Source organism: Acinonyx jubatus, chromosome E4 (assembly GCF_027475565.1).
Source record: "Acinonyx jubatus isolate Ajub_Pintada_27869175 chromosome E4, VMU_Ajub_asm_v1.0, whole genome shotgun sequence".
Lineage (NCBI taxonomy): Eukaryota > Metazoa > Chordata > Mammalia > Carnivora > Felidae > Acinonyx > Acinonyx jubatus.
Window position 1 is genome coordinate 63,095,570 of NC_069395.1, and position 13,545 is coordinate 63,109,114.

At 43.8% G+C, this 13,545-nt stretch overlaps 1 protein-coding gene across 5 annotated transcripts in view; it reads left to right on the forward strand.

Annotated features, from left to right (window-relative positions):
* CATSPERE (catsper channel auxiliary subunit epsilon) overlaps positions 1 to 13,545 on the forward strand; it is a 201,771-nt gene that overhangs the window by 114,141 nt on the left and 74,085 nt on the right. For all 5 annotated transcript variants that reach the window (XM_053209823.1, XM_053209825.1, XM_053209826.1 and 2 more), the window contains one exon: positions 12,687 to 13,179. In XM_053209823.1, coding sequence (XP_053065798.1) covers positions 12,687 to 13,179 — 493 coding nt within the window. The remainder of the gene's footprint in view (positions 1 to 12,686; positions 13,180 to 13,545) is intronic.

A 13,545-nucleotide genomic window follows, 5' to 3' on the forward strand; every position in this document is an offset into this window, starting at 1 on the left:
ACGTCTGAAGGGAGTTCTCTGTGCCTCTTGGATTTCAGTGCCTTTTTCCTTCCCCAGATCAGGGAAGTTCTCAGCTATGATTTCTTCAAGTACACCTTCAGCACCTTTCTCTCTTTCTTCCTCCTCTGGAATACCAATTATGCATACATTATTATGTTTTATCGCATCACTTAGTTCTCTAATTCTCCCCTCATACTCCTGGATTTTTTTCTCCCTTTTTCTCAGCTTCCTCTTTTTCCATAATTTTATGTTCTAATTCACCTATTCTCTCCTCTACCTCTTCAATCTGAGCTGCGGTCGCCTCCATTTTATTTTGCACCTCATTTATAGCATTTTTTAGCTCCTCATGACTATTTCTCAGTCTCTTGATCTCAGTAGCAATAGATTCTCTGCTGTCATCTCTACTTTTTTCAAGCCCAGCAATTAATTTTTCAACTCTTATTGTAAATTCTTGTTCCGTTATATTGCTTAAATTGTTTTTGATCAATTCGTTAGCTGTCGCTACTTCCTGGAGTTTCTCTTGAGGAGAATTCTTCCGTTTTGTCATTTTGGGTAGTCCCTGGGGTGGCGCCCAACTGCAGGGCACTTCCGCTGTGCTGTCTGGAGTAACTTGTGTTGGTGGGTGGGGCCGCCGTCAGACCCAACATCTGTACCCAGCCCACTGCTGGGGCTACAGTCAGACTGGTGTGTCCCTTATCTTCCCCTCTCCCAGGGGCAGGACTCACTGTGGAGTGGTGTGGCCCCTGTCTGGGCTACTTGCACACTGCCAGGCTTGTGGTGCTGCTTCTATGGGATATGGCGTATTAGCCCGGGTGGATCCGCAAGGTGCACAGGGGTGGGAGGGGCAGGCTCAGCTCGCTTTGCCTTTGGTGGTCCCCTGCGGGAGGGTCCCTGAAGCACCAGGAGTGAGGCAGACCCTTCGGAGGGATGGATCCACAGAAGCACTGTCGTTGTGTGTTTTCGCCGCGCAAGCAGTTCGGGAACTGGTTCCCTTTGGGATTTCGGCTGGGGGATGGGAGAGGGAGATGGTGCTGGCCAGTGCCTTTGTTCCCCGCGGAGCTGAGCTCTGTCTGCCAGGGCTCAACACCTCTCTCCCTCCTGGTGTCCTCCCGCCCTCCCGCTCTCTGAGCAGAGCTGTTGACTTTTAACATTCCAGATGTTAAGTCCCACTGGCTGTCAGAACCCATGCAGTCTGGCCCCTCCGCTTTTGCCAGCTAGTCTCCGTGGCTCTGCCTTGCCAGGCAGGCTGCCCCTCTACTGCCCCGGCTTCCTCCCGCCTGTCCGTGTAGTGCACACCGCCTCTCCGCCCTTCCTTCCCTCTTCCATGGGCCTCTTGTCTACGCTTGGCTCCGGAGACTCCGTTCTGCTAGTCTTCTGGCGGTGTTCTGGGTGATTTAGGCAGGTGTGGGTGGAATCTAAGTGATCAGCAGGATGAGGTGAGCCCAGCGTCCTCCTAGGCCGCCATCTTCCAAATCTATCCACTAAGTTTTTCATTTATTATTTATTTAAAAAAATTTTTTTTCAACGTTTTTTATTTATTTTTGGGACAGAGAGAGACAGAGCATGAATGGGGGAGGGGCAGAGAGAGAGGGAGACACAGAATCGGAAACAGGCTCCAGGCTCCGAGCCATCAGCCCAGAGCCTGACGCGGGGCTCGAACTCTCGGACCGCGAGATCGTGACCTGAGCTGAAGTCGGACGCCTAACCGACTGCGCCACCCAGGCGCCCCATTTATTATTTATTTTTGAGAAAAAGAGACAGAGTGCAAGCAGGAAGAGACAGAGAGAGAAGGAGAATCTCAAGCAGGCTCCACACTGCCAGCGCAGAGCCCGATGTGGGGCTTGATCTCATGAAGCTATGAGATCATAACCTGAGCTGAAATCAAGAGTTGGATGCTTAACCGACTGAGCCTCCCAGGCGCCCCCGGAGTGTTTGAATGTAAATGTAATTATAGCAAAGGGACTGACGTTGGTCAAGGCAGGCTCAGCTGTGCCGCAATAAACCCCAACCCTCAGGGCCTTTACGCATTCAAGTTCAATTCCTGCTCACACATAGTCCGGTGCAGATGCCCCTGGTGAGAGGGTTCCTATGGATGACTCTTCTCAAGCAGTGGAGTGGCTTTTCTGTCTAGTGGCTCTTTGAAGTTTCCCTTCACCGGTCCCTTCTTACCCAGCTTGTATCTATTCCGTCTTTAATTGTTGCTGCAATAGACTGACATGTGGAGGAAGGTCGGAAGCATGGAGGTTCATGCGGCCCCTTCTTTAGCACTTCAGCCTGCACGTGACACATATCGCTTCTGCTCATTCCCCGGAGGTGAGAACCAGTCATGTGGCCCCACCCAGATGCAAACAGGGCTGGGAAACGTCATCCCCATTTAGAAAGCTTCTCCCCAGCAATAGCCCCATGTGATGGCTGGCCACAGTCAGGAGTCAACTGTGACTGCTTTTAGGCCATGAGGAACACTCGCCAAGTTCTGAGCAAATGACAGCAACAGCCAGGGATGGGGTATGTGACACCTGGATGACAGGGGCCTTAAACAAATGACACTTGAATTAGGGTGAGGGGATTATTGATCTGGCCATGATACTGTGGATTAGGGAGGGCTTTAGTTCCGCAGCTTATCCTGAAATACTTTGGGGAGAGAGAAAGAGAACCCTTAGTTTGAGAGAAAAACAGGGAAAATTATATTCATTGAGGAATGTCTACTGAAGAAGGGTCAAGGGGCATTTAACCCCAGGGTATATTAGAAAGGTTTGAGAAGTTGGAGAGGAATGGGGGCCAGGGAATCTGGACCCAGGTATAAGAAGAATGGAATAGTTTAGGGATGAGACTGTGGGGAGAGGGTAGTTGAGAAGGAATCACATTTTGGGTGCTGGACAAGTGTAGGAGGAACATGGTGGGATGGATTTGTTTGGCCACATAACTGAAAGACAGTTTGTTCTTGCGACATTCTGGAGGGGTAGCAGGCGGAACTCATTGTCTCTTGGCTGCTATCTGGGTGGGTTCTCCTTCTTGGAGCATTAAGGTCTCTGACAGATGAGAAAGTTCCTTTGGAAGGAGTCATCCCTGCCTTTGAGCTTGAGATCTCTGGGGAAAAGCAGGAATCAATGCTGGTGACTTCTGGGGAGGCTCCATTGTGATGGGAGGCCCTCGGGATAGAAGGCCGCATAGGGGAGTGAAGTGTGGTGGCCAGGAGGGGTAAGGTCTTCCTGCCAAGGCCTGCAAAGTGAGAGGGTTGTCACCAAGGAGGCTGAGTATCTCATCTCATCTCATCTCATCTCACCCTGAGAGAGTAGGTGAGGGCTTGAGTGGGTCAGAGGGACAGGAGGAAGAGAGAATCTCAAGCAGGCACCACACCCAGTGCAGAGCCCATGCAGGGCTCGATCCCATGACCCTGGGATCACGACCTGGAGCTGAAATTATGAGTTGGACGCTCAACCAACTGAGCCACCCAGGCACCCCAAAGTCTGTGACTATGACCAGGGCTTCTTTCCCTGTGAATGAATTTCAGTATTCACAAAATTTAATACACAGGTCGTGTGTGTTTTCTACCCATGTGTTACAGGTTCTATTTCCCTTAGATAATTTATATACAGATTTAAAACAGGACGACAGGTCTACCTGCACGTTCAGGTCTGTTTCAACTCAAAGACACCATACCTTCTTCATGGTATTATTAAAGCTGTAGTCGTTCCTGCCGTGTATTTCCCACACAATGAAATTGACTTCCACATCTTCAACATAGCCATTTTCATTGTATCTGCGTGAGACAACAAGCACAACAATAGTAGTTGAGGGTAGAGGACAGGGGTTAGGAGCGGCAGCTTTCTTGTCTGGTGGCCTCCATTTCAGTTCTGTGTTTATCCCTGAACAGCCAGCCTTGCGGCCCCAGGGAGGTGACTTATGTTCTGGAAGCCTCGACATCCTCACTTATCTGTAAAATAACAACTGTACCTACTGTACAGGTTTCCTTCACCTCTCAAAATCAGCCTCATAGTGACAGAGCAGAATGATGTCGCCTTTTCAACAGTCAGAGCCCTAAGTGCTCTTCGGTTTGACGGGAACCACATAGTGAGGAGGTGAGGCCCTGCCGTGCTGGCTGGTCGCAGGGAAAAAGACTGCAGGGATGAAGAAGGAAGGGCACAGCAAAGGTCCCCTGGTGTCATTGGATCCACACGAATTCTTTGGGTGACTGTTGCGTGCCAGCGAATTAAAGCACGGAACCACTAGGAGAGCAGATGTTCTGGATCTCCCGGGAGGACCCGGCTGGAGGACAGGGCTGAGTGTCAGGGGACGGGCAGCAGCAGTGAGACCGCTCATGGGGCCGAGAGCTAGAAGTGGTCGCCAGCTCCCAGGAGCCACGGTCATGCATGGCCCATGCCCAGAGAGCTCGTGATGCCTTCTACCCACAGCAGACCCCAGCAGACAGTCGAGCATGGACAGGTTGCCCACCCCCCAGATGCCAGCACGGGAGACATAAGCCCCATTGAGCTTAGCGTATTCACCCCAAATTCAGTGTGTTTCAAAAGGGACGTTCCTTCAAATTGTTAAGATCATTATTATTGTTTTTGTTTTTGTTTTTGTTTTTTTGGTACCGTATGGAAACAGGGGCTTGAGACCAAAGTTCAGGTTCAGTTACTGGTGAAGTTACTGGTGTGTACCAGACCTTGCTGCCATTTTAAACATGGTCACATCTTCCTTCTCCATCAGTCAGTGACCGTTTTTCTGAATGGGAATGTCTCCTCCCCCCTTCCCCCCCCCCCCCCCCCCCCCGCATCCCCCAGGATGAAAATTTCACTTAGGACTTTGGTTCAGGCGCTTGCTTCTGGGCTCTGACTCCAGGACTCTTGCCCCAGTGTCTGATATTTTCTCTTGCTTCCCCTCTCTGTGTTTATCCGTAAAAGATCAAGGGTCCTTGACAGTGTTTCTCTACCCACTGCCCGCAACTCTGCCTGACTTCATGGGTCGCTCTACCTGGCTCTCCGTATGTCCTACAACCTGACACCGTCCATTCTTGCTTAGAAAAACCAGCTGTTGTCCCATTCACAAGCAGGGCAGGGGATTTTTACGTATCAGAAAGTGGTATCTGAAGAAGCTACTTTATTTTCATAATTCATTTTTAGGAACCATGAAGACATGAACTCAGGTGTGACTAGCTAGGGGTTAGAGTAGTGGTGGTCGACTTGTTTCCCAGCACAGGAGGCAGGTCTAAACTCTAAAGTTCCTTCCACAGGAAAATGCACACACGTGTGTGACACATTTAATGTGGTATGAAGTTTCGGAGATTTGGGCCAGGCTTTAGCAAAGCTCTCATTCTAGGAGATTCGGAAGGTGCAGCTTGTTTGCATCTTCTGAAAACCATCACATTCTTGAATTATTAAGGACTAATTGTAAAGCCAGACCTTTTATTTGAATTCAGAAAAAAGATTTTCCTTGAACTGGGAGCAGAATCTTTTGACACTCACAAAACCAATAAGCTATAGCGTCATCTAGTGGCAATAAGGATAAATTACATGACCCCATATTTCCCGGGTTTATAATGCTCCTTGATGATGTTTTATCGATTTCACTGAGCATATGGGACAAAAATACTTCCCCGTGTAAGCATGGCTTATTTTCATTAACGTTCATTAATATGAACCAATGATACCTGATGATATGATACCAATGAAACCTGAGAAATTCGGAAATGTCTTTACTTGGCAACCAACTTCCCTACAACTTGTAACTTCACTGTGACAGTTCCCCTTTTGGAATTCGGAAGGAGAGACCTCTCCGTGGATCCACTGGATGCATATGTTTTCAGTCCTGCACGGCCACTCAGATAGCCCACGGTATCATGTCTTTTATTTTCTGTTTTGTGGTGCTTTAATAGCTGGGTTAATTATCCCAGGAGAATGAATTGGAAGCAGCATGCTCTATCAAGTGAGTCCTGGTGCCCAGACACGTAAATAAGTAACCCCAAGACAAACGTGCCGCCACGTGGTCCAAAGTAGGGTTTGCTGCTGTCTGCTCTCCGGCCCAGCCTCCTTCACCCCTGCAGACTCTCATCTGCCCCTTGACCTCACCAGACTCCAGCTTTCTTTTGAGTTCCAGTAGCATGATAGATAGTTCTCCATCCCCTCACTTTCAATCTGAAGGTGTCCTCAGGTCTAAAATGAGTCTCTTGTAGACAGCAAATAGATGGGTCTTGTGTTTTTTTTTTTTTATCCATTCTGATACCCTATGTATTTTGGTTGGAGCATTTAGTCCATTTACATTCAGTGTTATTATAGAAAGATATGGGTTTAGAGTCATTGTGATGTCTGGAGGTTTCATGCTTGTAGTGATGTCTCTGGTACTTTGTCGTCCTTGCAACATTTCACTCACAGGATCCCCTTAGGATCTCTTGTAGGGCTGGTTTAGTGATGATGAATTCCTTCAGTTTTTGTTTGTTTGGGAAGACCTTTATCTCTCCTTCTATTCTGAATGACAGACTTGCTGGATAAAGGATTCTCAGCTGCATGTTTTTTCTGTTCATCACATTGAAGATTTCCTGCCATTCCTTTCTGGTGTGCCAAATTTCAGTGGATAGGTATGTTACTACCCTTATGATTCTTCCTTTGTATGTTAAGGCCCATTTATCCCTGGCTGCCTTCAGAATTCTCTCTTTATCCTCGTATTTTGCCAGTTTCACTATGATATGTCGTGCAGAAGATCGATTCAAGTTACGTCTGAAGGGAGTTCTCTGTGCCTCTTGGATTTCAGTGCCTTTTTCCTTCCCCAGATCAGGGAAGTTCTCAGCTATGATTTGTTCAAGTATACCTTCAGCACCTTTCTCTCTTTCTTCCTCCTCTGGAATACCAATTATGCATACATTATTATGTTTTATCGCATCACTTAGTTCTCTAATTCTCCCCTCATACTCCTGGATTTTTTTCTCTCTTTTTCTCAGCTTCCTCTTTTTCCACATTTTTATCATCTAGTTCACCTATTCTCTCCTCTGCCTCTTCAATCCGAGCTGTAGTCACCTCCATTTTATTTTGCAGCTCATTTGTACCATTTTTTAGCTCCTCCTGACTGTTTCTTAGTCCCTTGATCTCTGTAGTAATAGATTCTCTGTTGTCCTCTCTACTTTTTTCAAGCCCAACGATTAATTTTATGACTATTATTTTAAATTCATTTTCTGTTACATTGCTTAAATTGTTTTTGATCAGTTTGTTAGCTGTCGCTACTTCCTGGAGTTTCTTTTGAGGAGAATTCTTCCATTTCGTCATTTTGGATAGTCCCTGGAGTAGCATGGAACTGCAGGGCTCTTCCCCTGTGCTGTCTGGAGTAATTGCCTTGGTGGGTGAGGCTGCAGTCAGACCTGATGTCTGCCCCCAGCCCAGCGCTGGGGCCACAGTCAGACTGGTGTGTCCCTTATCTTCCCCTCTCCCAGTGGCAGCACTCACTGTGGAGTGGTGTGGCCCCTGTCTGAGCTACTTGCACACTGCCAGGCTTGTGGTGCTGCTTCTATAGGATCTTGTGTATTAGCCAGGGTGGATCCACAAGGTGCACAGGGGTAGGAGGGGCAGACTCAGCTCGCTTTGCCTTTGGTGACCCGCTTTGGGAGGGGCCCTGCGGCATGGGGTGGTGGCGGCGGCAGGGGGCGGGGGGGGAGGCAGACCTGCCGGAGAGATGGATCCACAGAAGCACAGCATTGGGTGTTTGCGTGGTGCAAGCAAGTTCCCTGACGGGAACTAGTTCCCTTTGGAATTTTGGCTGGGGGATGGGTGAGGGGGATGGCGCTGGCCAGCGCCTTTGTTCCCTGCGAAGCTGAGCTCTGTCCTCTGGGGCTCAACAACTCTCCCTTTCGTTGTTCTCTAGCCCTCCTGCTCTTGGAGCAGAGCTGTTGACTTATAACATTCCAGATGTTAAGTCCCACTGGCTGTCAGAACACACTCCGTCCGACCCCTCCGCTTTTGCAAGACGAATTTGGGGGTTCTATCTTGCAGGGTGGGCTGGCTGCCCCTCCACCACCCTGGCTCCCTCCAGCCAGTCCGTGTAGTGTGCGCACCTCCTCTCCACCCTTCCTGCCCTCTTCCATGGGCCTCTTGTCTATGCTTGCTCCAGAGAGTCTGTTCTGCTAGTCTTCTGGCGTTTTCTGGGTTATTTAGGGAGATGTGGGTGGAATCTAAGTGGTCAGCCAGACGTGGTGAGCCCAGCGGCCTCCTACACCACCATCTTCCCTGGAAAACCTCTGAGAGTCTATGTATCCAAAACTAATTTTTAAAAAGCACAGGAATGTGAACACAAGCGCAAACACAAAATCAGGCGAGTGTTTATGTGTAAGCAGGTAGGAGTGGAGGAAGGGAGACATGGAGCATTTCTAAGGTATGGGTAGCGTTCTGATTCTTGATCTAGGTGATTAATACACAGATGTTCATCTCAGTATTATTCTTTAAATGTGTGTGTGTATCATATACTCTTTTTGTATATATGATACATTCATAATAAAATTATTAAATGTGTGGTTTTTAAATTTTTTTTAATGTTTATTTTCGAGAGACAGAATGAGACAGAAGATGAGTGGGGGAGGGACAGAGAGAGACAGAGGGAGACGCAGAATCCGAAGCAGGCTCCCGGCTCTGAGCTGACAGCACAGAGTCTGACACGGGGTTCAAACCCATGAACTGTGAGATCATGACCTGAGCCGAAGTCAGATGCTCAACTGACTGAGCCACCCAGGTGTCCCCTAAATATGTGGCATTTTTAAAGAAACACAAAGAAAATATGCGTATATATAATATTAGAGGTTCATTTTTTTTTTTTTACTTTACATCCAAATTAGTTAGCATGTAGTGAAACAATGATTTCAGGAGTAGATTCCTTAATGCCCCTTCCCCATTTAGCCCATCCCCCCTCCCACAACCCCTCCAGGAACCCTCAGTTTGTTCTCCATATATATGAGTCTCTTCTGTTTTGTCCCCCTCCTTGTTTTTATATATATATATATTATATATATATATATATATATATATATATATATATATATATATATATTGCCTTGGATGCCATAAAATACCATCTACATGATGGTTTAGAATCAGGGTTTAGAAAAGGTTATCCTTATAAAAGATACATTTTGTAGTAAAACAAGAAAGCAAAATAGAAGAGATAGTTTTGAGCAGGACTTAAAAAACAGTAGAACATAAAGACAGGAGAATGGAAGAGGAACTCCCACGGGACATTAAGAGCACCAATAGTTCTGACAGGCAAACAGAAAGAACACACTTGAAATATAATATGGCAAGGGAAATTGAATAGGAAAAAATATGGAGATTCCCTGAAAATCATTTGGAATGGCTTGAATTTTTTCCTGGATATAATTAAGGGGCCGTTGATGTTTCTAAGCAGAACAGCACTTAATGAAATTCAGTTTAAAGGAGATAAATTACAACATGGCAGATTAAATACAATTGTTTATCTCCACTCTCCCCCATAATCTCAGTAAGATAGTTGCAAGCCTACAAGGAGAAGCAATGGGAAGGGAGGCAAGAAAGTAGAAAGCAGAGAGAGAAGTGGTAACTGACTTAGTAGAGCATGAAATTGTATTAATTAAGAGCTCACAGAGGGAGTTCTAAAGTGATGGGGACCCCGCCAGTGTGCCTTCAGTTCTTTCCTCCTGCTCTGCTCCCTGAATATGGAAACCTAGCATATATCCTGGCAAGATAGAAGAGGAGTTTTCTTTGTGTTAACTGATCAGACCTACTTAAAATAACTTAAATTGGAGTCAGAAAGGAAAAAGCACGATGGAGCACGTGGTGAGCAAGAAGTGTCCCTCAGAGCTGACCCACACACAACTTGTTACAACTTCTCTCTTAAATATTAGACAACCAAAGACTAACAGAGAATTGTAGGTTCCAATATGAATGTCAGACACCTGAATCAATAAAAAGAACAGTAGAACTCAGAGGAAACAACACATAGAGGGAGCCAAAGAAAAGATCACAAAAAAGTATAAAATCTTCAGAGAAAGAGAAGATATTATACACATAAAAGAAATTAAGATGTTATAAAATGGGAAAGAAGTAAGAAAAGAACTTTGAAACGTGTATGATCACCATAAAAAAATCAAACATTTGAAAACAAAATGATAGATGTGGAAAATTGAAGATGTGGTTTATATATACAATGGAATACCTATTTGGCAATTAGAAGGAATGAAATCCTGCCGTTTGTAACAGCATGGATGGAACTGGAGGGTATTATGCTAAGTGAAATAAGTCAGTCATAAAAAAGACAGATATCATATGTTTTCACTTATATGTGGAACTTGAGAAATTTAACAGAAGACCACGGGGGGAAGGGAAGGGGAAAAAATAGTTTCAAACAGAAAGGGAGGCAAACTATAAGAGACTCTTGAGGAAAATAAACTGAGGGTTGATAGGGGGACGGGGGGCTGGGAAATGGGTGATGGGCATTGAGGAGGGCACTTGTTGGGATGAGCACTGGGTGTTGTATGTAAGCAATGAATCATGGCAATCTACCCCCCAAACCAAGAGCACACTGTATGGACTGTAAGTTAGCTAACTTGACAATAAATTATATAGAAATAGAGAAAGAAAGAAAGAAAGAAAGAAAGAAAGAAAGAAAGAAAGAAAGAAAGAAAGAAAGAAAGAAAGAAAGAAAGAAAGAAAGAAAGAAAAAGGAAGGAAGGAAGGAAGGAAGGAAGGAAGGAAGGAAGGAAGGAAAATAAAGGCAGTAAAAAAAAAATAAGGAAAAATAAAATTGAAATGCTCAGTATGTCTTAGCTAAGCCTTGAGTGCTGGCTCCTTTCTAGGCCTTGTAGATAGGAAGTTATCCATTCAAACAAAATAGTCACCGATGCTTAGTTATAATGGGGCTATACACATATGAAATTATTATTGTATATGGAATAATATATTTATATTTATATATATATACATATGTGTGTGTGTGTATATATATGACAATGTAACAAAATGGTACTGATGATTTTTTTATGTTTATTTATTTATTTTGAGAGAGAGAGAGAGAGAAAGTGGGGAAGGGGCAAAGAGAGAGGGAGAGAGAGAGAATCCCAGGCAGGCTGTGCACTGTTAGTGCAGAGCCTGAGGTGGGGCTTGAACTCACAAACCATGAGATCATGACCTGAGCTGAAATCAAGAGTCAGATGCTTAACCAATGAGCCACCCAGGCACCCCATGATGATTTTAGAAATCGTACTTGAAATTGATGTTACCGAGTCAGTAGTGTGGCTTGCCAAAAACAGTAATTGCATTGAGTGTCATGGCAGCATGGTGATTTGGTGATAACCCTACAAATGCCCCAACATGGGCTGCCTTGACCTGCCAGGACCACAGTCTGAGTGGGCATAATGCCATCACCCAGGTATGTATTCACTGAGGACATAGAAAACTCAAGAGATGTTCACTGAACATCTACAACCCGACATCTCCTCGATTGTCCTGCTAAGAAACTCTCCTTGGAATTTTTCACGACCTCTGAGATTCATGGTAGAATGCCTGTTTTCACAAATTCCTCTGTATGGACATACTCAAAAGATAGAGTATGGACATACTCAAAAGATAGACCCAGCCCTGCTGAATAATAGAATACCAAGAAAAAAAGGGGGAGATCCTAAAATCTTAAAGAAAGGCAACCCATTTAAATAATAGCAAGAATCAGCGTATCATCTGGCTTTTCATTAGTAAACTTTAATACAAAAAGAAGGGAGAAGATGGCCTCAGAGCTCTGAAGTCTCTGCCCAATTTATCCATTTTTCAGATCCATATTTTCAGATATTCGGGGGTCTCAAAATTTTATGATCATATATTTTCTATTCACATATACATGAATGTACGTTCATATTTCACATTCATATATATTTTTTATGTTCAATTTTATACTTTCACAGAGAGGTACTGAAGGATGTGCTTTAGCCAAACCAGAAAGATCAAAGCTCTGGACTGAGAACATGGTGCCTTCAGCCCAGAGAGTTATGAAATGAACAAGTACTAGATGACCTGTCTTTACCACATGGAAAATATTAGGGAGCACCATTTCACCTCCTGGCACACTTAGGAAACAACAGATTTTCAAAATCAAATAATTATTAACTCTAGGAGAAGGATTATAAATATATATGTGTATATGTGAAGATGTAATTATAGTATGATAACTGGCTCAGTAGTAAACAATATTTACATAGTAAAACAATGTAAACCCTATAGGTTTAGCTAAACACTGTGATGTTGGAGAAGAGACGTATGGGTAGTTAAATTTTATGAGCAATACATCTTCATCTGTCATATAAGAAGCCAATAGATAATGTGTAAAAATTATATATTAAGAGAGAAGCATAAGAATATTTGAGAATTTGGAGACACACTGCAAATGAGAGAGCTGTAAGAGTCCAGATTGGTTTCCTTTGGGAACAAGAGTGAAGAATGTGGAGAAATGGGGCAGGGGTAGCCTTTTAGTGCTATTTAATTTGTTTCACCCAGATTTATGTTGATAAAAATAAAATTTTTTTAAAGATGATAAATGTCAGTAGTGTACAAAATGGATGAGAAGAGAGGCCATTACATTTTTATACATTCTATGTTTATAATTTCTACACTTAATTCTAATATTTTATATACATAATTTTTTATATTTAATTTTTATATTTTTAATTTTCATATTCTTCTTCTTCTTAGGACCTGGCATATTTCAGTGCCAATGACAACAGATGATGTGCTAAAGGAAATTAAAGGAAATCAAGTGGCTTTTCAAGACTGCTTTATTGCAGATGTTCTTTTCCTGCTGACCTTCCCTTTGTTGACAATGCCCGAGATTCCTGACTCTTTACCAATCACTTCACCGCAAGGTAGTCAGTTAATATTAGCCTGGGCTACTTGTGTTCTTTCATCGGTTGTGGTGGTAGCTGATATGGAGACCTTTCAAACAAATGATTCATTCCGTACTTGGACCAGAATCAGAGTGCCTCCAAACATTTTGACTGACGATGAGAGACACAACGTGTCTGATGTGAACATATCATGGGATGGAATATTTTTTCTAATAAATGGTATTCTTTACATCAAAACTTTTACTGCGTTCAAAAGACTGGGAAGAAATGAAAATCTTCCTGATGGTGGAATTATTGGCATTACCTCAAGAAAATGGTGTTGGGCCAGACATTTATTAAAGGTTAGTAAAAGATTATATATATATATATATATATATATATATATATATATATGTATATTAGACTTACACATTTAGACAAATTCACCATATCACTTAATTCCATGATATAAAAGAGACTGTACTATGCAGATTTTGCAGAGCTATTTTATTTTTGGTGGTAAGTAAAACCATCTTCCTAACCTAAATTTTCAGAAGCCTCTGTTTAGAGATGCATTTCCAACAACAAAGAATGAAATAAATCTTGGTTGTTATTATGCAGAGTCATTTATTTATATTATGAGAGTTTTGTTTTACCTCGATGTGGGCAAAAGGCCCAAAAAACTATTTTACCCAAAGCTATCATGTGCTCTCAAAATTGGATTAACT